The sequence below is a fragment of the Oncorhynchus mykiss genome, chromosome 27 (genome assembly GCF_057628025.1).
Source record: "Oncorhynchus mykiss isolate SJ-2025 chromosome 27, ASM5762802v1, whole genome shotgun sequence".
NCBI classification, from domain to species: Eukaryota; Metazoa; Chordata; class Actinopteri; order Salmoniformes; family Salmonidae; genus Oncorhynchus; species Oncorhynchus mykiss.
The window spans coordinates 18238233-18264279 of record NC_143048.1 but is presented as its reverse complement, the minus strand read 5'-3'; the positions used below and the strand labels follow the sequence as shown (position 1 = coordinate 18264279).

Sequence of the window (26047 nt, the reverse complement as noted above, 5' to 3'; positions counted from 1 at the left end):
TTGTTCCCCCTGGACTTCTCTGGATCAGAGGTCAGGTTAGTTCAGACTCCTTCCTTTGCTTGTCTGATGTCGTGCAGAGCTGCCATCAATGACTTCAGTCTGTCATTCAGTAATGGACAACATAAAGTAGATTAGTTATGACTAACTTCACATTTTAACAATTTTTGGGGGGCACAAACAAGGCACTATCATTATGGCAAATACTTCACATACCTTATTATATCTCGGTTTGACACTTTCCCCTACAACATAGCAGCATATCTTTGACCCTGAGAGGATCCTTTGGAATTCCTTATCTGTGCTATCTGTGTCTTTATATTTTAACCAGCTACAGCTGGATGTCAAGGCATAGTGCCGCTCCTCCTCAGTAGTAATCTGCTCTACTGCGCCTCAGGAATGACTGCCATGCTGTTGCGTCCATATAGGATGACACACACGCACACACAACACACACACTCTGAGTCCAGTGACAATACAGCCATGAGGTAACTCTGTCTTCACATCCGAACATGTTGTGTTAGCTGGAACCACATATTACCTTGCTCTCTTACGGTGCCAAATACCGAATACTGCTCCTCTCCCTTACTCCCTCTCTCACTCCCACTTCATCTTTCTCTCTCCTACAGTATCTCTTCTCTCCTCCCCTTTCCACCTCCCACACAAATACACACACTCACTCACTCTCACACTCCATGCCCTTACGCATATTCTGAATGGCTTAGTCAGAGCGCTAGCGGCATGCATAGAGATAGCCAGCGCTAACCTCCACTAGCCTGAGGGAGGACAGATAGAGGGATAGTTGAGATGACAGTGTTGCCCTGCAGAGGAAGACCTGCTTGACATGCTGACTGGAAACACAGTGGCTGCACTTCTGACAGGAGACTATTCTACTCTCTTTCTTTTCTCTCTCTCTTCTACTCTTTCACTTTTCTCTCTTCTCTCTCTCTTTTACTTCCGCTCCTCTGTCTCTTCTGAGAGAATCTCCTAGTCCCTCATTCTCTCTCCTGCTCTCTCGTGTCTTAAGAGAACTTTGGTTCCACTAGGACTGTCTCTCTCCAGTGTTTTGTTGCTATGATCTGTTTGTCTGTTTAGACAACAAACATGACTATTCTCCACCTAACAGGTAAGACTACTTGCATCTCAAATGGCACCCTATTCCCTATATAGTGCACAACTTTTGACCAATCCCTATCGGCCCGGGTCAAACGTAGTGCACTATAAAGGGAATAGGGTTCCATTCTCTGTCTGTTTGTTTTCATAGCCCTTTGAGACAGTTTATTAAATTATTAGTTTTAAATTATTATTATTTATTGCAGATAGATTGTAGCTTCCATCAATGTAATTGTTTGCATCACTTCCAATCCCTCATATATGTTTTTGCAAATATATATATATATACAGTTGAAGTCGGAAGTTTACATAAACCTTAGCCAAATACATTTAAACTCCGTTTTTCACAATACCTGACATTTTATCCTAGTAAAAATTACCTGTCTTAGGTCAGTTAGGATCACCACTTTATTTTAAGAATGTGAAATGTCAGAATAATAGTAGAGAGAATTGATTTATTTCAGCTTTTATTTATTTCATTACATTCCCAGTGGGTCAGAAGTTTACACACACTCAATTAGTATTTGGTAACATTGCCTATAAATAGTTTAACTTGGGTCAAAATGTGTCGGGTAGCCTTCCACAAGCTTCCCACAATAAGTTGGGTGAATTTTGCCCATTCCTCCTGACAGAGCTGGTGTAACTGAGTCAGGTTTGTAGGCCTCCTTGCTCACACACACTTTTTCAGTTCTGCCCACAAATGTTCTATAGGATTGAGGTCAGGGCTTGGTGAAGGCCACTCCAATACCTTGATTTTGTTGTCCTTAAGCCATTTTGACACAACTTTGGAAGTATGCTTGGGGTCATTGTCCATTTGGAAGACCCGTTTGGGACCAAACTTTAATTTTCTGACTGATGTCTTGAGATGTTACTTCAATATATCCACATAATTTTCCATCCTCATGATGCCATCTATTTTGTGAAGTGCACCAGTCCCTCCTGCAGCAAAGCACCCCCACAACATGATGCTGCCAACCCTTGTCACGGCTTCTAGGAGTAGTGGGTGGAGAAGTCAGGCGCAGAGAACAACAAGTAACGGTAACGCCAAACACTAAGGCGCATCACTTAAACCAGCCCAAAAGCAGGACCAAGAGAAAATAGTCCATGAGAATACACACCACATGAACAGAAAAACAAGCCCGCACAAAAGCAGGCGGGTATACCTGGTTTAAATAGACCAAATCAAAACCCAAACAAGAAACAGGTGTAACAAATCAGACAAAACTAACTGAAACAGAAAAGGGGATCGGTGGCAGCTAGTAGACCGGCGACGACGACCGCCGAGCGCCGCCCGAACAGGAAGAGAAACCACCTTCGGCGCGATTTGTGACAGTACCCCCCCTTCTGACGTGCGGCTCCCGCAGCGCGCCGACCCCAGCTTCGAGGGCGATCCGGATGGAGGAGATGGAAATCCCTTAGTAGTGATGGATCCAAAATGTCCCCCACAGGTACCCAGCACCTCTCCTCCGGACCATACCCCTCCCAGTCCACGAGGTACTGCGGGCCCCTCACTCAGTGTCTCGAGTCCAGAACAGCTCGTACCGTGTACGCAGGGGACCCCTTGATGTCCAGAGGGGGTGGAGGGACCTCCGGCCGTTGTGGAACAGGGAGGGGCTGTAGCTTCCCTCTACGCAGGTGCCTAGGAGCCTTACTCTGAGCGCACACCGAACAGGAGGAGACATAGAGCCTCACGTCCTTAGCTAAGGTGGGCCACCAGTACTTCCCCCTAAGACCCCACACTGTCCTCGCAATACCTGGATGACCTGAAGGGGGTAGTGTGTGAGCCCACCGAATCAATTGATCACGGACACCAAGCGGCACGTACCTTAGACCGGTAGGACACTGTGAAGGTGCAGGTTCCAACCGTAACGCCCGCTCGATGTCCGCGTCCACCTCCCATACCACCGGTGCCACCAGCCTAGAGGCTGGAAGGATGGGAGTAGGATCGCTGGACCGGTCCTCAGTGTCATAGACACAGGACAGCGCGTCGGCCTTAGTGTTGAGGGATCCTGGTCTATAAGAGATCGTGAATCTGAATCTGGTAAAGAACATGGCCCACCTAGCCTGATGAGGATTCAGTCTCCTCGCCGCCCGGATATACTCCAGATTACGGTGGTCAGTCCAGATGAGGAAAGGGTGCTTAGCCCCCTCAAGCCAGTGTCTCCACACCTTCAGGGCTTTCACCACAGCCAACAACTCCCGGTCCCCCACATCATAGTTTCGCTCCGCTGGACCTAGCTTCCTCGAAAAAAAAGGACAGGGGCGGAGCTTCGGTGGCGTGCCCGAGCACTGTGATAGCACGGCTCCAACCCCAGCCTCGGACTCCTCCACCTCCACTATGAACGCCAAAGAGGGGTCCGGATGCGCCAACACGGGAGCGTCAGTAAACAGCGCCTTCAACCGGTTGAAAGCTCCGTCCGCCTCGGCCGACCACCGTAAACGCACCGGCTCCCCCTTCAGCAGTGAGGTAATAGGAGCTGCCATCTGGCCAAAACCCCGGATAAACCTCCGGTAGTAATGGAAAAACCCTAAAAACCGCTGCACCTCCTTTACCGTGGTCGGAGTCGGCCAATTACGCACAACGTTAACGCAGTCACACTCCATCACCACCCCCGAGGTGGAAATGCGATAACCCAGGAAGGAAACGGCTCATTTGGAGAACACACATTTCTCAGCCTTGATGTATAGGTCATGCTCCAGCAGTCGCCCAAGTACCTTGCGCACCAGGGAGACATGCACAGCGCGTGTGGCGGAATAGATCAGGATGTCATCAATATACACCACCACACCCTGCCCGTGCAGGTCCCTGAGAATCTCATCTACAAAGGATTGAAAGACGGCTGGAGCATTCTTTAACCCATACGGCCTGACAAGGTACTCATAGTGGCCAGATGTGGTACTAAACGCTGTTTTCCACTCATCTCCCTCCCGAATACGCACCAGATTATACGTGCTCCTGAGGTCCAGTTTCGTGAAAAAACGTGCTCCGTGGAATGATTCCACCGCCGTAGCGGTGAGAGGTAGCGGATAACTAAACCCCACTGTGATTGAATTGAGACCTCAATAATCAATGCACGGACGCAGACCTCCCTCCTTTTTTTTCACAAAAAATAAACTTGAGGAGGCGGGTGACATGGAGGGCCGAATGTACCCGTCTCAGAGATTCTGTGACATAGCCAACGTCTCCTCCTGTGACAATGGGTACACGTGACTCCTGGGAAGTGCAGCGTTCTCCTGGAGGTTTATCACGCAATCCCCCCGTCGATGGCGTGGTAATTTGGTTGGCCTTTTCTTACAAAAAGCGATAGCCAAATCGGCATTTTCTGAGGGAATGCGCACAGTGGAAGCCTGGTCTGGACTCTCCACCGACGTGGCACCGATGGAAACTCCTATACACCTACCTGAACACTCCTCTGACCACCCCTGGAGAGCCCCCTGTTTCCAGAAAATTCGGGGATGGTGACTGGCCAGACAGGGAACCCGCAGCACCACTGGAAATGCAGGTGAATCGATAAGGAAGAAACTGATCCGCTCCCTATGATCCCCCTGCGTTACCATGTCCAGTGGAACCGTGGTCTCCCCGAACAGCCCTGACCCTAACGGTCGGCTATCTAAGGAGTGCACGGGGAAGGGTGGATCTATCGTCACCAACGGAATCCCCAACCTATGGGCGAGTCCGCGATCCATAAAACTCCCAGCTGCGCCTGAATCGACTAGCACCTTATGCTGGAGAGAGGGAGAAAATGCAGGGAAAGAAATGTATAAAAACATGTGACAAACAGGGAGCTCTGGGTGAGTTTGGTGCTGACTCACCTGGGGTGACCGAGAAGTGTTCCGCCTGCCATCTCGACTCCCAGACGAGCTCCTCCAGCACTGGTCGGAAGTGTGTCCTCTCCGACCACAGCTGGTGCAGTAAGAGCCTCCTCCTCCGGTCCCCCTCGATGCAGCCCCCCCTAATTCCATCGGAGTTGGAGCAGGAGGGCTGGGAGGTGGAACTGACAGGACCCCTTCTGAACGCCCGCGGGCATCTAGCAGGTTGTCCAGCCGGATCGACAAGTCTATGAGTTTGTAGAGGGAGAGTGTGGTGTCCCGACAAGCTAGGTCTCTGCGGACGTCCTCCCGGAGACTGCACCGGTAGTGGTCCATCAGGGCCCTGTCATTCCACCCGGCACCAGCGGCCAAGGTCCGGAACTCCAACGCGAAGTCCTGCGCGCTCCTCGTCTCCTGTCTGAGGTGAAACAGTCGTTCAACGGCGGGTGAACTCCGGGTAGTGATCCCGAGCTGAGTCTGGGCCGTTTCAGACAGCGTTGGTCCATTCCAGGGCTCTACCCGTCAGGCAGGAGATGAGGAGGCTCACAGTCTCTTCACCCGAGGGAGTCGGGCGAACGGTAGCCAGGTATAGCTCGAGCTGGAGCAAAAACCCATGGCACCCAGCCGCCGCTCCATCGTACTCCCTCGGGGGTGTGAGACGCAACGCGCTGGGACCGAACGCCGCCGGAGGAGGAGTGGGTTGCGTCTGCGGTGGAAGAGCTGGGGGTGAAGTCGGGACACCACTCCTCTCCCATCGCTCCATTCTCTCCATCATTTGGTCCATCGCCGAACCGATCCGATGGAGGATGGCCGTATGATGGAGGACGCGCTCCTCCATTGATGGAAGAGGTGTGGTCGCTGCTCCTGCTGACTGCATAGGAATGGTTTGGGCTTCTGTCACGGCTTCTAGGGGTAGTGGGTGGAGAAGTCAGGCGCAGAGAGCAGAGGTAGTTCAATCGTGATCTTTTAATCTAGAACAACAATAACGGTAACGCCAAACACTAAGGCGCATCACTTAAACCAGCCCAAAAGCAGGACCAAACAGTCCGGAGAAAATAGTCCATGAGAATACACACCACATGAACAGAAAAACAAGCCCGCACAAAAGCAGGCGGGTATACCTGGTTTAAATAGCCTAAATCAAAATCCAAACAAGAAACATGTATAACAAATCAGACAAAACTAACTGAAACAGAAAAAGTGATCGGTGGCAGTTAGTAGACCGGTGACGACCGCCGCCCGAACAGGAAGAAGAACCACCTTCGGCGGGATTCGTGACACTCCTGTGCTTCATGGTTGGGATGGTGTTCTTTGGATTGCAAGCCTCCCCCTTTTCCCTCTAAACGTAATTATGGTAATTATGGCCAAACAGTTATATTTTTGTTTCATCAGACCAAAGGACATTTCTCCAAAAAGTACGATCTTTGTCCCCATGTGCAGTTGCAAACCGTAGTCTGGCTTTTTTATGGTGGTTATGGAGCAGTGGCTTCTTCCTTGCCGAGCAGCCTATCAGGTTATGTCAATATGGGACTCGTTTTACTGTGGATATAGATACTTTTGTACCGGTTTCCTCCAGCATCTTTACAAGGTCCTTTGCTGTTGTTCTGGTATTGATTCGAATCAATGATTTTAGCCTCCCTTTGATTGAAATATGCATCTTTGTCATTTTCTATCCCCTTGCACCTGTCTATCTGGGGAATTTGGGAAAGTTTTAGCTGTTTATGATAACCCGCTTATCTTATTGTGGTGATTTTGTTAGAGAGAACATATCTGATTCTCCGCTAATCAAACAGATAAGCTCTGCATTGCAGATAACAGATAAGCCATATATTATGTTCCTTTCTAACGTAGAATATATTTGACATAAAAGCTAACATTTTCTTATTGCATTCATTATCATTCGTTAGCCTAAAAATCTATAATATTTCTAGCAATTTCTAGTCAATGGTCAAGGTCTTGTTTTAAAATGTTTGTCACAGAATGAAATGAATGAATCGTAAGACCTCTGGCTACACAAACTTGGACTATATAATGAAATTAAATAAAGAAGTCAAGCTCCTGAGATTCTTATTTTCCATTATCATGAACTGAACACCTCCCTCTGCAACTGGATCCTGGACTTCCTGACAGGCCAACCCCGGGTAGTGAGGGTAGGCAACAACACATCTTCATGGCCGTGCACGACTCCAACATCATCATTAGTACATTTGTTGACAACACGACGGTGGTAGGCTTGATCACCGACGACAATGAGACAGCTTATAGGGAGGTCAGTGACCTGCCAGTGTGGTGCCAGGATAACAACCTTTCCCTCAACGTCAGCAAGACAAAGGAGCTGATCATGAATTACAGTAAACAGGAGGGCCGAGCATGCCCCCTTCCCCATAGGGAGCATGCTCGGGCCTGTGGAGCTGTTTGAGAGCTTCAAGTTCCTCGGTGTCCACATCACTAAGGAATTAACATGGTCCAGACACACCAACACAGTCATGAAGAGGGGACAACAACACCTCTTCCCCTCAGGAGACTGAAAAGATTTGGCATCGGCCCTCAGATCCTCAAAAGTTATACAGCTGCACCATTGAGAGCATCTTGACTGGCTGCATCATCGCTTGGTATGGCAACTGCTTGGCATCCAACCACAAGGCGCTATAGAGGATAGTGGGTGTGGCCCAGTACATTACTGGGGCCGAGCTCCTTGCCATCCAGGACCTCCAGGACTCTAGCCACCCAAGTCAGAGACTGATAGCTCTGCTACCGCACAGCAAGCGTTACCGATGCACCATGTCTGGAACCAACAGGACCTTGAACAGCTTCTACCCCCAAGCAATAAGACTGCTAAATAGTTAACCAAATAGCTACCTGGACAATCTGCATTGAGCCCTTTTGCACTAACACTTTTGACTCATGACATACGCTGCTGCGTATGTCTGTTGCCTTGTCACTTTACCCCTACCTATATGTACTGTACATATCTACCTCAATTACCACATACCCCTGCACTTTGACTCAGTACTAATTTCAGTTTATGTGGCAAAACAAGCAAGTATAGTGTAGAGAGTCATTGTACCATCCAAACCACTATGAACTATATTTTCTATAACCAAACATATTGTTTTTTCAGGGGTTTGAAGCTGGTGTACAAAACAGAAAGTAACAGATGCTAAAATTAAACATAAAGTGGGAAGCATAGAAATATAACACATAGAACGGATCTAAAGCTTCTTAGACTTGCTTTCATTTCTATGTGAATTTTGTCAGGTCAGTGTCACGTTCGCTGGAATAATTATCGGACCAAGCTGCAGCGCGATATGGTTTCCACATATTATTTATTAGACACGCACAAAACAACAAAGAAAGAACGAAACAAACAACGAACTAAGAGGTGTACACTAACTCAAAACAATATCCCATCAAACACAGGTGGAAAAAATGCTACTGAAATATGATCCCCAATTAGAGACAACGATAGCCAGCTGCCTCTAATTGGGAATCACACTAAACACCAACATAGAAAAACTAAACTAGAACCCCACATAGAAAAATAATGATTAGAAAACCCCCCAGTCACACCCTGACCTACTCTACCATAGAAAATAAGGGCTCTCTATGGTCAGAACGTGACAGTCAGCCAAAAAGTTCCATATTGCAGCTTAACATTTTCATGTCAAATTTTCACGTTTAACATAAAAGACCCCTTCACCTTTTCCACATTTTGTTAAGTTACAGCCTTATTCAAAAATAGATTCAATATATTTTTCCCTAATCAATGTACACACAATTTTCCATAATAACAAAGCAAAAAACGTTTTTTTGAATTGTTTTGCAAATGTATTAAACATAAAAAACTGAAATACCTTATTTACATAATCATTCAGACCCTTTGCTATGAGACTCGAAATTTAGTTCAGGTACATCCTGTTTCCATTGATCATCATTGATATGTTTCTACAACTTGATTGGAGTCCACCAGTGATTGGACATGATTTGGAAAGGCACACACCTGTCTATAAACGTTTATTTTCTTTTTTTTGTCGATATAAGATCCCACAGTTGACAATGCGTGTCAGAGCAAAAACCAAGCCATGAAGTCGAAGGAATTGTCCGTAGAGCTCCGAGACAGGATTGTGTCGAGGCACAGATCTGGGGAAGTGTACCAAAAAACTTCTGCAGCATTGAAGGTCCCCAAGAACACAGTGGCCTCCATCATTCTTAAATGAAAGAAGTTTGGAACCACCAAGATACTTCCTAGAGCTGGCCGCCCAGCCAAACTGAGCAATTGGAGGTGAATGGCCTTTGTCAGGGAGATGACCAAGCACCCGATGGTCACTATGACAGAGCTCCAGAGTTCCTCCATTGAGATGGGAGAACCTTCCAGGACAACCAACTCTGCAGCACCACCAGGTCTTTATGGTAGAGTGGCCAGACGGAAGCCACTCCTCAGCAAAAGGTACCTACAGAACTCTCAGACCATGAGAAACAAGACTCCCTGATCTGATGAAACCAAGTTGAACTCTTTGGCCTGAATGCCAAGCGTCACGTCTGGAGGAAAACTGGCACCATCCCTACGATGAAGCATGGTGGTGGCACCATCATGCTGTGGGGATGTTTGTCAGTACTTGGAGAATAGTCACGATCGAGGGAAAGATGAACGGAGCAAAGTACAGAGAGATCCTTCATGAAAACCTGCTCCAGAAGGCTCAGAACCTCAGACTGGGGCAAAGGTTCACCATCCAACAGAACAACAACCCTAAGCACACAGCCAAGACAACACAGGAGTGGCTTCAGCCAGAACCCGGACTTGAACCCGATCTAACATCTCTGGAGAGACCCGAAAATAGCTGCGCAGCCATGCTCCCCATCCAACCTGACAGAGCTTGAGAGGATCTGCAGAGAATATTGGGAGAAACTCTCCAAATACAGGTGTACCCAATAACACTCAAGGCTGTAAGCGCTACGAAAAGTGCTTCAAGAAAGTACTGAGTAAATCCATTTTAGAATAACAAAATGTAACAAAATGTGGAAAAAGTGAAGGGGTCTGAACACTTTCCGAATGCACTGTATTTCCATCGCATTTTAACCACTATTTGTCAAAATGGCAATCAGGCATCGATCATCATGTCACCAGAATAAGACCCTCTGCATTTATTGGAAAGAAGCATGAAGCTCATACCATGCATTTCAAGGTCGCGTGTACAGTTTCAGCATAAAGAATGTGTGCGCTTTGAATAAATGGCACCTTTGTTGTGGAAGTAATTATGGTAGGCTACAAATACACACCCGTCCTGAGCGTTGATTATTGATCATGCAGATAGTAGAGCAGAAGGCCATAGCCAAAATAGATCATTTAACAGTTCCATTCCACATCACATTGTTCATAGAAATAATTTACGATAATTTACTGGTTTCTCGCAGTTATTTATCACAGAAAAAGGAAATGAGTTTTGGCGGTAAATCCTGGTAAATCTCTGTAACCTGGACGTGGCAGGGGTGTGGTAGGGGTCGTGGCAGGAACGCAGTCTGCCTGTCAGCACAGCTGAATTTTAGAGAGCATTTTAGAGGCCCCCATCTTGCCAGTGTAGAGACGTTTTTTAATTTTTAAGCCAATCTCCTGATATTCTATAAATGTCTCCATGGAGTTGAGAGAAATGTTTGCAGTTTTAAAGCTTATTTCCTGTCATTCTATGCATTTTACCATGGCTAATGCTGTGTTATTTTGCTCAAACATAATAACAAAATCAATATCACTAAATTCATTGTTTTGGGAATTTTCAATTCTCCCTGACTGTCTAGCTTTTATTTTGGTGATTGTTAGTTCTCAAAGATTAAATGATTTAAAGATATACAGGTCCATTATCTTTTCTACATACTCTATATCTGTTTTTAGTTGTTGAACTGCTTTTTAATCCACAAAATTAGTAAAAAATGTTAAGCACTGTTTGGGCGACCTGAAAAACACAACGTTAGGCGACCCGCCCAAGGATTTCAACGGCAGAAGAAAACCCTGCACACATGTGTTGGTGTCACTGTGTTCTTCTCGATCCATGTGAACATACTGTGTATTATTGTGTGTGTCATCCTATTTGTATGAGGCTGTATGGTTTGAGGCTGGATTCATATTGGGTTAAGATCAACCATACTAATAAATAATCATCCATTACAGCATACAGATCAATCATACTAATCAATAATCATCCATTACAGCATACAGATGAACCATACTAATAAATAATCATCCATTACACCATACAGATCAACCATACTAATAAATAATCATCCATTACAGCATACAGATCAATCATACTAATCAATAATCATCCATTACACCATACAGATCAATCATACTAATCAATAATCATCCATTACACCATGCAGATCAATCATACTCATCAATAATCATCCATTACACCATACAGATCAACCATGCTAATCAATAGACTTCAAACTCTCCATACATACAGAAGGCAAAGTTATTCTCCAGGGAATTGAAGGACAGTTGCAAAGGCATTCATGACTGTGTTTAAGCTGTACCAAGACCTCACAGTTGGGGTTGGTGTATCTATCTGTGAAATGTAGGGAATGCAGTTACTGATGTAACTTTGTTGTCAGCTTGTTTGGAAAGAGCAGTCTGAGAAAAGCCTCCCTTTGTACCCTGAACAGATGGTTCTCCCCTACACAGAGTGGAGTGCTTATGGAATGTGTGTGTGTGTGTGTGTGTGTGTACATCAGCTGCTGGGCAGAATAGCTAGATTCCTGTGTGCAGAGATGTCACTGCTGTAGTGTTTGAAACAGATCCAGACTTGAACATTGCGACTGCAGCCAGATGTTCAGATTCACAGCTAGCAGCTCCTCTCTGGGGGCAATGTCCCACATGGCACCCTATTCCCTACATAGTGCACAACTTTTGACCAGGGCTTTGGACACTGGTCAAAAGTAACGCAATATATAGGAAATAGGGAGACATTTGGGACACAGCCTGGATATTAGCTCTGCTGGACTCTCTGGCTTCACTCCAGCTGTAGTTAGTTCACTGCTAGTAGGAGAGTCAGAAGGGGAAAGAAGAAACACACTTACAGAATACTAGCTTGGTATATCTGTGCTTAAAGGTAAAGTTATTATTATTATTTTAGTTGAAATGGATGTGTGTGATGGATCTGAACCGAGGACAGCAGGGAGTCTTTGAGCATTGTCATTGTAAGATGTTTATGGCTTGAAACTAATGCATTTTCTTGTCTGTTTGTTTCATGCAGTATTTTTCTTTAATGCAGTTTCTCTGTATCTTCTCTAATGCCATATCTTCTTTGTATCTTCTCTAATGCAACATCTTTTCTAATGCAGTATCTTTTATAATGCAGTATCTTCTCTGTATCTTTTCTGTATCCTCTCCAATGCTGTATCTTCTATATTGCTGTATCTTCTCTGTTTGTTTAATGTTGTAACGTTATCTTCACTCTTTGTTTAATACTGTATCTTCTTAGTTTTTAATGCTGTATCTTGTTTCAGGGGATCTGCTGTTTGATCGGTTTGAAAGTTGGTGTTGCTGATCCAGGTGCTGAGGTGGTCTGAGAGGAACATGGCAAATCCATATAGCTCTTACATCAGACAGCAGTCCCTCTGGATCTACCTGACCACCAGTCACACCACCAGACTACCTGTTCCCTAGTAACACACCGTAACAGACTGTAACCGACTGTAGAGACAACATGGACACAGTTCTGATGGTTACTCTGGAGGAGCGACAGTCTCTGGTCATGTCAGCATCATCTGGTAGGACCTTCTCACCACAGACACTGGCACATACACAGGTACAGACACAGGCACAGCAACAGACACAACCAGAGACACAGACACCCCAGTCCTCCTCAGAATGTGCTTCAGAGTCTTCTCATGATGACGACAGCTCCACAGAGAGAGGTGAGGATGTTTGTTTGACTGGACCACTAAGCAGTGACTATAACAGGACTGGAGCTCCTGGGATAGAGGGAAAACTAGCTGTTAGTACTGGAGGGCCAGCAGGACCAGTAGAGTCTGGTTCTGATGTCTCCCCTCCTGACCCTCTAGACCCTCTCCAGATCGTCTGTCCCGGGGGTCTCCTCAGTGAGCCAGGCAGTGTGACATCACCATCGCCTGATGATGCCAATCACAATGGATTGGATTTACACAGTACTTCTCCAGCTGAGGACCCCTGCCTTGCCTCCAATGTTCCTTCTCCTAGGATAGAGGGAGATGTGGATGTTCTTGCTCCTAAGATAGAGGGAAACCTGGAGGTTGAGGACAGTGACAGACCTGTAGAATCAGGGCATTTCCTGGATGCTAACCTCTCTGGTCAGCTAGAGGACATGGAGCTGGGGCATACCTCGCCCAGCCAGACAGAGAGCGACATGGAGCTAGAGGAGGAGTCACCCAGATGGACAGAAACAGACAGCCAGCCTGAGGACCACTCAGAGGGGCCTATGGATAACGGACATGTCCCTACTGATCTGGAACACACAGAAGACAACCATGTGCCCTTCCCTCTAGGACATATCCATACCTTTCTGGTCCAATCAGAGGCAGAGGTCAGCCATGTCACTATCTCTGTGGTCCAATCAGAGACTTTTAGCTCCATCCCTTCTCTAGTGGTCAGTGTAGACAACAACATGGATCCCTTCAGACCACCCTCCCTCCCCATAGCCCTCTCTGAGGCCCCCTTGGTGGGGCTAGGGCTCTGCGATCACCCCCGCATCATCAAACACAAACCTAGCTCCATCACCTTCTCAGACTACACCTGTAGTTCCTCCACCTGTCACTCTAGCACCGACCACAGTGTCTTCATCAATGACAGCTCCGACTGCAGGGAGTCTTCCTCAGAGGAGGATGATGAAGGTGATGTTGATGAAGATGGGGATGATGACAACATATTCCCAGAGCTGCTTCAGAGCAGGGAGTTCCTGGTCAGTCGGAGGAGAAGGAGCAGCAACAAAGAGAGAGACAAAGTAGTTCAGAAGAGAAGTTCTCTGAATCCCCAGGCTGAGGCACCAGTCAGCTCTACAACCAACACTTCAGCCAGCTCCCACCTCTCCTCCTCTTCTTCCTCCAAAAACCAGAACCACGGCGGCTACGAGGCAGAGACTGAGACCAGCAACACAGAGGTAGGCATTACAAACATTACAGTATTTTAGAGACACAACTGTAAAGATAGTCCCACCTATATTCCTCACATATTGATGTAATATTCATGTCTTTGTTGAATGGTTCAGTAGAGATGTGTTTGAACGTTTATGTCAGGTTTAGGGACTGTGTACTAACTGTAGTTTAACAACATTAGATACAGTATATTAATATACATGAATCTATTGTATATTAGTATAATCCAGCCTGTTCTCTCAATGAGGAGACGTGACTGTTGCTCCCCCAGGCTGTGTATTTCCTGCCTCCTGGCCAGGAGCCATATGTATCAAGGGTCTTAGAGTAGGAGTGCTGATCTATGAGCAGTTCTTGGGTTAAATGTGTAAGACCCAGCCTACTAGGTATCCCCTTTCCTTTACTCTGAGATGCTTGATACAAAAAGGCCCCAGATGTCTTCCATTATTTAATTCCACTTAGGCTCAATACAAACACAGTGCTTTGCTATACAAACACTTTCAATAGTCTGCTCCCCACTGTTTGTTGTTATTGCATTCTGAGATATTACTCTATTGGAATGAGTTTGTAGGAGTACATTGAGAATCTAGCATTTTCCCCAGCATTTTAAAACACAAAACCCAGCAGGCATTGCAGGAATGCAGACATCCTTAAACAGCCGTTGCTTTCCCTCCAGTCCTGTTTTGTCAGAGCTCCTACACAGGCATCATTGTGTCTATTACAGTAACAGTGAACTTAGTCTAACCTTAACCAACAGTATCTACAGATTTATTCAGCTTCATTCTCCCCTATAATGTCAAAAGTGCATTCCTCGGCTCTGATCAAAAGTAATGCATTATAGGGAATAGGGAGCCATACTGCAGCAGCTCTGTGGTGTTTTTCTCCCAACCGTCCCTCTGGTCTTGGTAGTTACCAGGCTGTGACTCCATCCCTCCAGGTTTACTAGTTACCAGGCTGTGACTCCATCCCTCCAGGTTTACTAGTTACCAGGCTGTGACTCCATCCCTCCAGGTTTACTAGTTACCAGGCTATGACTCCATCCCTCTAGGTTTACTAGTTACCAGGCTGTGACTCCATCCCTCCAGGTTTACTAGTTACCAGGCTGTGACTCCATCCCTCCAGATTTACTAGTTACCAGGCTGTGACTCCATCCCTCCAGGTTTACTAGTTACCAGGCTGTGACTCCATCCCTCCAGGTTTACTAGTTACCAGGCTATGACTCCATCCCTCTAGGTTTACTAGTTACCAGGCTGTGACTCCATCCCTCCAGGTTTACTAGTTACCAGGCTGTGACTCCATCCCTCCAGGTTTACTAGTTACCAGGCTGTGACTCCATCCCTCCAGGTTTACTAGTTACCAGGCTGTAACCCCATCCCTCCAGGTTTACTAGTTACCAGGCTATGACTCCATCCCTCCATGTTTACTAGTTACTAGGCTGTGAGTCCATCCCTCCAGGTTTACTAGTTACCAGGCTGTGACTCCATCCCCCTAGTTTACCAGTTACCAGGCTGTGACTCCATCCCTCCAGGTTTAATGCTAGTTACCAGGCTGTGGCTCCATCCCTCCAGGTTTAATGCTAGTTACCAGGCTGTGACTCCATCCCTCCAGGTTTAATGCTAGTTACCAGGCTGTGACTCCATCCCTTCAGGTTTACTAGTTACCAGGCTATGACTCCATCCCTCCAGGTTTACTAGTTACCAGGCTGTGACTCCATCCCTCCAGGTTTAATGGTAGTTACCAGGCTGTGACTCCATCCCTCCAGGTTTAAATGGTAGTTACCAGGCTGTGACTCCATCCCTCCAGGTTTAATGGTAGTTACCAGGCTGTGACTCCATCCCTCCAGGTTTAATTGTAGTTACCAGGCTGTGACTCCATCCCTCCAGGTTTACTAGTTACCAGGCTGTAACCCCATCCCTCTAGGTTTAATGCTAGTTACCAGGCTGTGACTCCATCCCTCCAGGTTTACTAGTTACCAGGCTGTAACCCCATCCCTCTAGGTTTAATGGTAGTTACCAGGCTGTGACTCCTTCCCTCCAGGTTTACTAGTTACCAGGCTGTGACTCCATCCCTCCAGGTTTAAATGGTAGTTACCAGGCTGTGATTCCATCCCTCCAGGTTTAATGCTAGTTACCAGGCTGTGACTCCATCCCTCCAGGTTTAATGGTAGTTACCAGGCTATGACTCCATTCCTCCAGGTTTAATGGTAGTTACCAGGCTGTGACTCCATCCCTCCAGGTTTAAATGGTAGTTACCAGGCTGTGACTCCATCCCTCCAGGTTTAATGGTAGTTACCAGGCTGTGACTCCATCCCTCCAGGTTTAAATGGTAGTTACCAGGCTGTGATTCCATCCCTCCAGGTTTAATGGTAGTTACCAGGCTGTGACTCCATCCCTCCAGGTTTAATGGTAGTTACCAGGCTATGACTCCATTCCTCCAGGTTTAATGGTAGTTACCAGGCTGTGACTCCATCCCTCCAGGTTTACTAGTTACCAGGCTGTAACCCCATCCCTCTAGGTTTAATGGTAGTTACCAGGCTGTGACTCCATCCCTCCAGGTTTACTAGTTACCAGGCTGTGACTCCATCCCTCCAGGTTTAATGGCAGTTACCAGGCTGTGACTCCATCCCTCCAGGTTTAAATGGTAGTTACCAGGCTGTGATTCCATCCCTCCAAGTTTAATGGTAGTTACCAGGCTGTGACTCCATCCCTCCAGGTTTAAATGGTAGTTACCAGACTGTGATTCCATCCCTCCAGGTTTAATGGTAGTTACCAGGCTGTGACTCCATCCCTCCAGGTTTAATGGTAGTTACCAGGCTATGACTCCATTCCTCCAGGTTTAATGGTAGTTACCAGGCTGTGACTCCATCCCTCCAGGTTTAAATGGTAGTTACCAGGCTGTGACTCCATCCCTCCAGGTTTAATGGTAGTTACCAGGCTGTGACTCCATCCCTCCAGGTTTAATGGTAGTTACCAGGCTGTGACTCCATCCCTCCAGGTTTAATGGTAGTTACCAGGCTGTGACTCCATCTCTCCAGGTTTAATGGTAGTTACCAGACTGTGAGTGACCCCATCTTCCAAAGTTCACTGGACTTTAAAAGTCTCTTCTGGACGTTGATGAATCATGTTTACATCATACACCTATGGTTTACCTGTGTCAGGGACACCAGATCTCTGACAGTGCATAGCTGTCATTCCTCAGCTTAACCTTCATTTAACTAGGCAAGTCAGTTAAGAACAAATTATTATTTACAATGATGGCCTACCGGGGAACAGTGGGTTAACTGCCTTGTTCAGGGGCAGAATGACAGATTTTTTGTCAGCTCAGGGATTCGATCCAGCAACCTTTCGGTAACTGGCCCAATGCTCTAACCACTAGGCAACCTGCTGCCCCAAGAATAAAAAAAGAATAAATAAAATAATAAAACATAGAACATAACATAAAACAGAGGGGAGAGGTTAGGGAACACTCCCACTGCCTCTGCTGATAGCCCAAGGCAGGCTTTACAGACTGTATGACACAACACTGGGAATGGGCTGTTTGTGAGCATAAAGGTTGTTTGGGGAAAGGGAGGAGGAGTGCTTTAAATACCTGGAACTGGTTTAAACTGGGCCTTGGTCTAAATAGGAAACAGGGTGCCATTTGGGATGCAACCAGGGGCTCTGACAGGCAACACTCCTGTTTGTTTTTCAGACAGTCCATTTGAACTACAGCTTTTCATGCTAGCCATTTGAGGGCACCATTGCTACATAGTAATCCTACATGGCCTATGCACACGTCTCTCTAGTTCTCTCTTCCACTCTCTCTCTCTGTGCATCAATCCGTTGGTTATGGTATGTTTGTGTATACTGTAAAAATACATGTTTCTGTGATGTTGTTTATCTTTATCTAGTTTAGAAGTGAAAATATTATACTGGTGTGACTCAGTGCAGAGTAGAAGCCTGTTCTCACCAAGGGATAGACCTGGGAACTTAGCAGGTAACTCCTAGAAAGTTAGGAGAGAATGGGTTTGAACTATTTTTCAGCTGAGTAACCTATTAGCCTAGCCGTTGTTCCCTTTCACATGCTTCCCTGCTCCATTTCTATCCCAATCATCAATCGAATCAACCCTCTCCCTGCCTGGTAATCTATGCCTCTCTCAGTGGTTGGTATGGTCCAGGCACAGTGCTCAGAGCTCACACACTTCATTCCTCATTGTCATGTCAAAGACCCGGCCTTGGGGTTTACAATGTAGCCAATTTACCCTGATAAAGATATCGTCCCTCTCACGTTTAGTTTTCCCCTGAAGATAACACTACTGTCTGTCTCATGCCGACAGCATTGCCATGGCATCAGTGTTTTTCACTATTTATGGGGCCAGAAAGAGGAGGTAAAAGGAATCATGGGTAGTCTCTCTCAGCTTCAAGCCTTCTCTGAAATTCCCCTCATTCTGAGAAAAAGTGTCAGCATTCCGAGGCGGGCAGGCAGCACTGTGTGTGGCTGTCAGAGAGAAGAGAGACAGTAGGAGACATTGTGTTCTAGTGTGTTCCAGATATAGCACAGGGAGACAGACAGATAGACAGATTGAGGCGTTTCCCCTGTCAGAGGTGAACCAGCTGACCCTAGGTGGACTGACTTCTGCTCTGATCACTACTAGTAACACCTTTATGTTGTAGGAATTATCTAGATGCATTACCACCTCTAGTTCCCTGTCCCTACATAGATTAGTGTTTCTCCTGAACTGTATTTCCTATATTTTCTTGTCCATTCCCATTTTGTTTTCATTCTGATGAAGGCCGTTGGTGGCCAAAACGTCATGGCTTTAACTAGATTAAAAAAGTAGCACGATTTTAATAGTGAGGGAGAATCACGCCTATTTACTGTATGTTGTGACTGAGACTCAGTGCCTCTACATTGAAGCAGGAAGAACAGGAGGCCAGTGGGAGGGTCACACCCATGGCTCAGACACCAGCACTACTACAGTAGGTCCTCTAGATAACACACTCATCAATAGGATGATTGTTTGGAGGAGAGGGGTTTTAATGCAGCATGGAGAAAGAGCTAGGCGCACAGGGGCTCCTGGGGGCACTAACAGATAGAACACAGAGCCAGGGGCCAGGGGGTTCCAGGGGGCCGGGACTCCAACAGACAGACACACTCAGAACACAGACAACAGTTCCGCAGTTTAATTCCAGGAAATTAATGAATGGCTTTGTGTCGGCTGCTTGACTTCTGAGTCACACTGTTGCGCAACAAGGGTCTCAAAGAGAGAGAGAGAGAGAGAGACCTTAACCTCCAGATCTTCTAACATGTTTTTCTCTGGATGTGTCCCTATATAGTGCCTATGGGCCCTGGTCAAAAGTAGTGCACTATAAAGGGACTAGGGTGCCATTTGGGACACACACAGAGACAAACATGAGCTGTGTTAGAGGATCTGGACTGTAGGTTAAGATCTGTGATACTGCGTGAAGACTGCTAAGAACTAGGTGGTGAAGATATCACATTTCCCTCTATGCTGGTCTGTACTGTTTATGTTCACTCTGACATTTATAAAATTATTTTTCTGCTCCTCTAATGATCTCTTAAATGTATTTAGAGTTTTTAGTTGTCACCTGGTGCTCATAACCTTCTCCAACTATCCGAACGATTTCAACGTTATTATCCAGAGAATTAAATTGTAGCTCTCTGAAGATCTTGTTTTTTTCCTGTCCAACTACGGAGTAGTGATTGTTGTCGTCCTAATTAATTTACCTTTGTTCCTGACACTGCATGCTCCGGCTTTGTACATGGTGTCACAATAGTCTATTTCTGCAGAATCTATAGGTTCCTCCAGTGTTGTCTAATAACTGTCTCTGCCCTACCTTTCTCTTCCCCCAGGAGTCTCCCCTGGTCCAGCCTCAGACCCTGTGGTGTGAGTCTATGAGCCAGCTGATGAGGAAACTGGACCAGCTCAACCTGGACATAGAGGAGGCTCTGAGTGCATCATCCTCCCCCTCGGACACACCCTGCACCGCACGCAGACAACAGGTCAGTCACACACACACCCTGCACCGCACTCGGACAACAGGTCAGTCACACACACACACACCCTGCACCGCACACAGACAACAGGTCAGTCACACACACACCCTGCACCGCACACAGACAACAGGTCAGTCACACACACACACACACACACACACCCTGCACCGCATGCAGACAACAGGTCAGTCACACACACACACACCCTGCACCGCACGCAGACAACAGGTCAGTCACACACACACCCTGCACCGCACTCGGACAACAGGTCAGTCACACACACACACACCCTGCACCGCACACAGACAACAGGTCAGTCACACACACACCCTGCACCGCACACAGACAACAGGTCAGTCACACACACACACACACACACACACCCTGCACCGCATGCAGACAACAGGTCTGTCACACACACACATACCCTACACCGCACGCAGACAACAGGTCAGTCACACACACACCCTGCACAGGACACAGACAACAGGTCAGTCACACACACACCCTGCACAGCACGCAGACAACAGGTCAGTCACACACACACCCTGCACAGCACGCAGACAACAAGTCAGTCACACACACACACACACACACACACCCTGCACAGCACGCAGACAACAGGTCAGTCACACACACACCCTGCACAGCACGCAGACAACAGGTCAGTCACACACACACACACACCCTGCACCGCACACAGACAACAGGTCAGTCACACACACACACCCTGCACAGACAACAAGTCAGTCACACACACACCCTACACAGCACGCAGACAACAGGTCAGTCACACACACACACACCCTGCACCGCACGCAGACAACAGGTCAGTCACACACACACACACCCTGCACCGCACGCAGACAACAGGTCAGTCACACACACACACCCTGCACCGCACGCAGACAACAGGTCAGTCACACACACACACCCTGCACCGCACGCAGACAACAGGTCAGTCACACACACACACACACACACACACACACACACACACACACACACACACACACACACACACACACACACACACACACACACACACACACACACACACACACACACACACACAGAGACAACAGGTCAGTCACACACACACACACACACCCTGCACCGCACGCAGACAACAGGTCAGTCATACACACACACCCTGCACCGCACGCAGACAACAGGTCAGTCACACACACACCCCGAACTGCATGCATACAACAACTCAGTCACACACAGACACACACCCTGCACAGCACAGCACACAGACAGACAGCAGGTGACATGACCATGTTGACTGAAATGCGAGCCATGTACTAACCAGTGATACATTTGGGAAATCTATACATTCCTATGTTGTACAATATGTATTATTGTTATAGTCATTCAACAGGTGTCTAACAGGACTCTAAGTCCATGCTGCTAAATCATGTACTTTACAATACACATACATTCACCTAGCTAACATACATTTAATCTAGGAAACATACTAGACTCAGGATGGCATCCTATTCCCTTTATAGTGCACTACTTTTGACCAAAGCCCTATAGGTGCCATTGGGATGCAGCCTCAGAAGCTTGTAGGTCTGAGAAGGACTGTTCCGTCATAAGCCTTAAGGATAACTGTGATATATGTTGATGTACCGTACATACACAGCATGTTGTCATATAGTGGAAGCTGTCTGTCTGGGGCACTATGGCCATTATCAGGCTGTCTTTGAGTCTGCTTCTCTGAATGCTGCAGGCGTCCATTTTATGATGGGAGAGGAGGGAGCTGGCTGTTAGAAAAGCTGCTACAGTGTGGTGTGTCTAGCAGTAGTCTGGCCAGGGTGGTGGGCCAGGCGGGGCAGAGACAGACAGACAGCCATTGTGTGGAGATGTTGTTACCGGGACCTTGTAGCTCTGGTCCTACATAAGACTCCTCTCATGGAGGCTTGCATCATGAAATACCCCAGCAGTTAGTTAGCAGAGGGCAACAACAGAAAGAGGCCTGTATGGTTCTGTATGTGATCAGCACAGAGCTCTTGTTGTGTGGGTAGAGGAGGTTGTTTGTATGATTGAGCACGTTAGGAATGGTTACAGAGTGGTTAGCAGAGGGGCACATGCCTGAAGGCATCCCATCAGCAGCCATAATACACATTCAGAGAGACAGCTTTAACTAACGACAGGCAGCCCGGAGGAGACCACACGACATCTTTACTAGAGGGACTTGACAAGGACACACTCTTTGTCCTTTCAGTGGACGATTAACAGGCTGCCTTGTCTCTGTCTGTCACTGTCTGTCCGATAGATATTGAACTGAAGACTGCGTACCCTGCCGCTGACCATCCCAGAGACAGACTGACAGACTGACAGAAAGACTGGCAGATAGACAGACAGGCAGGCAAGGATCCAGTGTTGACGGTTGTTATTGTGCTGTTGTTGCAGTGTGGAGCTGTGTCTGGGACGGCAGTAAACCAATCTCTTAATGAGAAGGACAGTACACTGCTGCAGCGAGGGGAACCAGACACAGGAGAATGTCCCAGACAGGACCAACACAAGACCACGGCCCCTCGTATCTCAGCCATAGGAACCAGAGCCAGGACCAAGAAGACAGTCGTAAGTTCCTCTGAGACTCTCCCTCGTCCTTTTGACTCCTGCTTACTCTGTGCCTGTGTACCTGTCTGTCTGGGTCTGGGTGAAACAATGTGATTTAGATATCATAAGAGAGTTCTCAGTGCCTTCAGAAAGTATTCCTACCCCTTAACTTATTCCATATTTTGTGGTGTTACAGCCTGAATTCAATATAGATTAAAAATTAAAAATATCTCTCCCATCGGCCTCCTGGGTGGCGCAGTGGTTAAGGGCGCTGTACTGCAGCGCCAGCTGTGCCACCAGAGACTCTGGGTTCGCGCCCAGGATCTGTCGTAACCGGCCGCAACCGGGAGGTCCGTGGGGCGACGCACAATTGGCCCAGCGTTGTCTTGATTAGGGAGGGTTTGACCGGTAGGGATGTCCTTGTCTCATCGCGCACCAGCGACTCCTGTGGCGGGCCGGGCGCAGTAACCACAGCTGCACGGTGTTTCCTCCGACACATTGGTGCGGCTGGCTTCCGGGTTGGATGCGCGCTGTGTTAAGAAGCAGTGCGGCTTGGTTGGGTTGTGTTTCGGAGGATGCATGACTTTCAACCTTCGTCTCTCCCGAGCCCGTATGGGAGTTGTAGCGATGAGACAAGATAGTAGCTACTAAACAATTGGATACCATGAAATTGGGGAGAAAAAAGGGGGTAAAATAAATAAAAAAATATTTAAAAAATAAAAATATATATCTCACCCATCTACATACCCCATAAAGACCAAATGAAAATATGTTTTTAGAAATGTTTTCAAATGTATAAAAAAAAGAAATTCAAAAATACAGTATTTCATTTACATAAGTATTTGCACCCCTAAGTCAATGCATGCTAGAAACACTTTGGCAGTGAATACAGCTGTGAGTCTTTCTGGGTAAGTTTCTAAGAGCTTTCACATTATAATTTATAAAACAGCCATTTCCAAGTCTTGCCATAGATTTTCAAGCCGATTTAAGTCAAAACTTTAACTAGGCCACTCAGGAACATTCAATGTCATCTTGGTAAGCAACTCCAGTGTATATTTGGCCTTGTGTTGTAGGTTATTGTCCTGCTGAAAGTTGAATTTGTCTCCAAGTGTCTGTTGGAAAGCAGACTGAACCATGTTTTCCTCTAGGATTTTGCCTGTACTTAGCTCTAATCTGTTTATTTCTATCCTAAAAAACTCCCTAGTCCTTGCAGATGACAAGCATACCCATAACATGATGCAGCCACCACCATGCTTTCAAATATGAAGAGTGGTACTCAGTGATGTGTTGTGTTGGATTTGCCTCAAACCTAAAACTTTGTTTTCAGGACATAAAGTAACTTTGTTTGACACGTTTTGCAGTTTTACTTTAATGCCCTGTTGCAAACAGGATGCGTGTTTTTTGAAGTATGTTATATTCTGTATAGGCATCCTTCTTTCACTCTGATATTTAGGTTAGTATTTTGGAGTAACTACAATGTTGTTGATCCATCCTCAGTTTTCTCCTTTCACAGCCATTAAACTCTAACTGTTTTAAAGTCACCCTTGGCCTCATGGTTAAATCTCGGTTTCCTTCCTCTCCGGCAACTGAGTTAGGAAGGACGCCTGTATCTTTATTGTGACTGGGTGCATTGATGCACCATCCAAAGTGTACTTAATAACTTCACCATGCTCAATAGGTGCCCTTCTTTGCGAGGAATTTGAAAACTGGTCTTGGTGGTTGAATCTGTGTTTTAAATTCCCTGCTCAACTGAGAGACCTTGCAGATAATTGTATGTGTGGGGTACAGAGATGAAGGAGTCATTCAAATATCATGTTAAACACTAGTCTTGATCTTATTTAGGCTTGGCACAACAAAGGGGCTGAATAATTAATGACTCAAGTTCCCAAAAAATAATTCCACTGACATTATGGGGTATTGTGTGTAGGCCAGTGGCATAAAAGCTCAATTTAATTCATTTAATATTCAGGCTGCCTTCAGCTAGCTACAGAAAGTATTTTAAATAGATTTTCTCTCTGCTAACTTAAACAACATTCCTCTTATTAGCTGTGAAATGTAATTGATAAACTAAGAATGGCCCTGTTTTGGACACAATGAGAAGTCCACAGCAGAGCTGTCCGTTGTATCCTCTTCTCTTCCTTGTTTGACACAGAGTGTACGCAGGAAGTGTGTGTGTGAGTGGTTTACTGTCCCCAGGTCAGGTGTTAGTCTGCCTATTAGACAGGTTTAGCAAGGGAAACAATGGAGAGGTGGGGCTAGGTATGTTTTGTGGCGGCTGTGGGGAAACCCTACTAACGGCCTGTGTCTGTATAGGTACCATGTCTGGATGAGGATCAGATTCGACAGGGGAATGACAAATTATATTGGGGGGAACAGAACGATGTGGCTTTGTGCTCTCCAGTCCTGATGCAGTCTGCTTCTCAGGGTCTCAGAGCAGATTACAGAGTCAGAAAGCTGCGGAACACCACCAAGGTCTGAGTCAGAGACAGACAGGCTGCATGGAGACCACCTTCACACCGTACACAATGTCCTAGCTCTAACCCACTGTCACACTACTGCACAATGGTTCCAACGTCTGGCCTGGGAACACTGTGTCTCCTCGTGTGTGTGTTGTTGTGCACGCCATGCTCTGTAACACTGACCTCAGGCCAGGGTTAATGATAAGCAAAGGATTACTCTTCTACAAGCCCCAGGTTGACTCCAGAATCTAGACCAGCCCTACCGCATGCACACACCCCTTAGCCTCTTACATGAGAGTTCTGGAGTGGGTGTGAAAGCAGTGGAGAGAGAGAATGTGATGTTAGAGTCTAAGCTGCTGCTGTCATGTTGAGGGTCTCAGGATAATCTGACCATGGTAAGTAACTACTGCAGCATGTCATGTGACTGGAAGGTTATGAGCTGATAGAGAGGCTGCGTCCCAATCTGCGTCCCAAATTACACCCTATTATTTATATAGAGCACTACTTTGACCAAAAGCAGTGCACTACATAGGGAATACGGTGGCATTAGTAACGCTTACAGAATGTTTGGAGTCAGCTTTTGACAGGACGTTGTTATGGCTGTTCCCCCAGACCCTGCCGGTCTCTAGGTTAGGGTCACAATTTTTAAGGTGGTCTTAAGATGGCCATTGTTGTATTGACATGCAGATTCCCATCCACAATGGTTGCTAGATGGAAAGGGTATTTTTATTATTTTACATTCTGGTTCCATCTCCACCTGAACTCAATGCATAGTGACTGTGAGGTGTGTGTTTGTTGGATACGTGACGGTGAGTCCGTCAGGTATGTGCCACGTGTTTGATACGTGAGGGTGAGACCATCAGGTGTTCTGTGTTGGAATGTCCTGCAGCACATGTTGCTGTGTTCCTGTGTGTCTCAACATGACTTCAACTGCAGCATTCCACGTGTGCCCTGAGACCTGACACTTCTAACAGAGACAGATA

The 26047-nt window shown here is 46.7% G+C and overlaps 1 protein-coding gene across 5 annotated transcripts in view; it reads left to right on the top strand.

Annotated features, from left to right (window-relative positions):
- The first annotated feature begins 687 nt into the window (after positions 1-687).
- Positions 688-26047, top strand: part of stard13b (StAR-related lipid transfer (START) domain containing 13b) — a 96181-nt gene continuing 70821 nt past the window's right edge. Inside the window, exons 1-5 of one of the 5 annotated variants that reach the window (XM_090224712.1) lie at positions 725-1123; positions 12421-12831; positions 12979-14048; positions 19894-20043; positions 22456-22626. In XM_090224712.1, the coding sequence (XP_090080838.1) occupies positions 12621-12831; positions 12979-14048; positions 19894-20043; positions 22456-22626 (1602 nt within the window). In that variant the 5' untranslated portion in view covers positions 725-1123; positions 12421-12620. Of the gene's footprint in view, positions 1124-11746; positions 12024-12420; positions 14049-19893; positions 20044-21165; positions 21213-22455; positions 22627-26047 lie in introns of those variants that run through there. The other 4 variants (XM_036965807.2, XM_090224711.1, XM_090224715.1 and 1 more) reach the window with 4 other exon arrangements.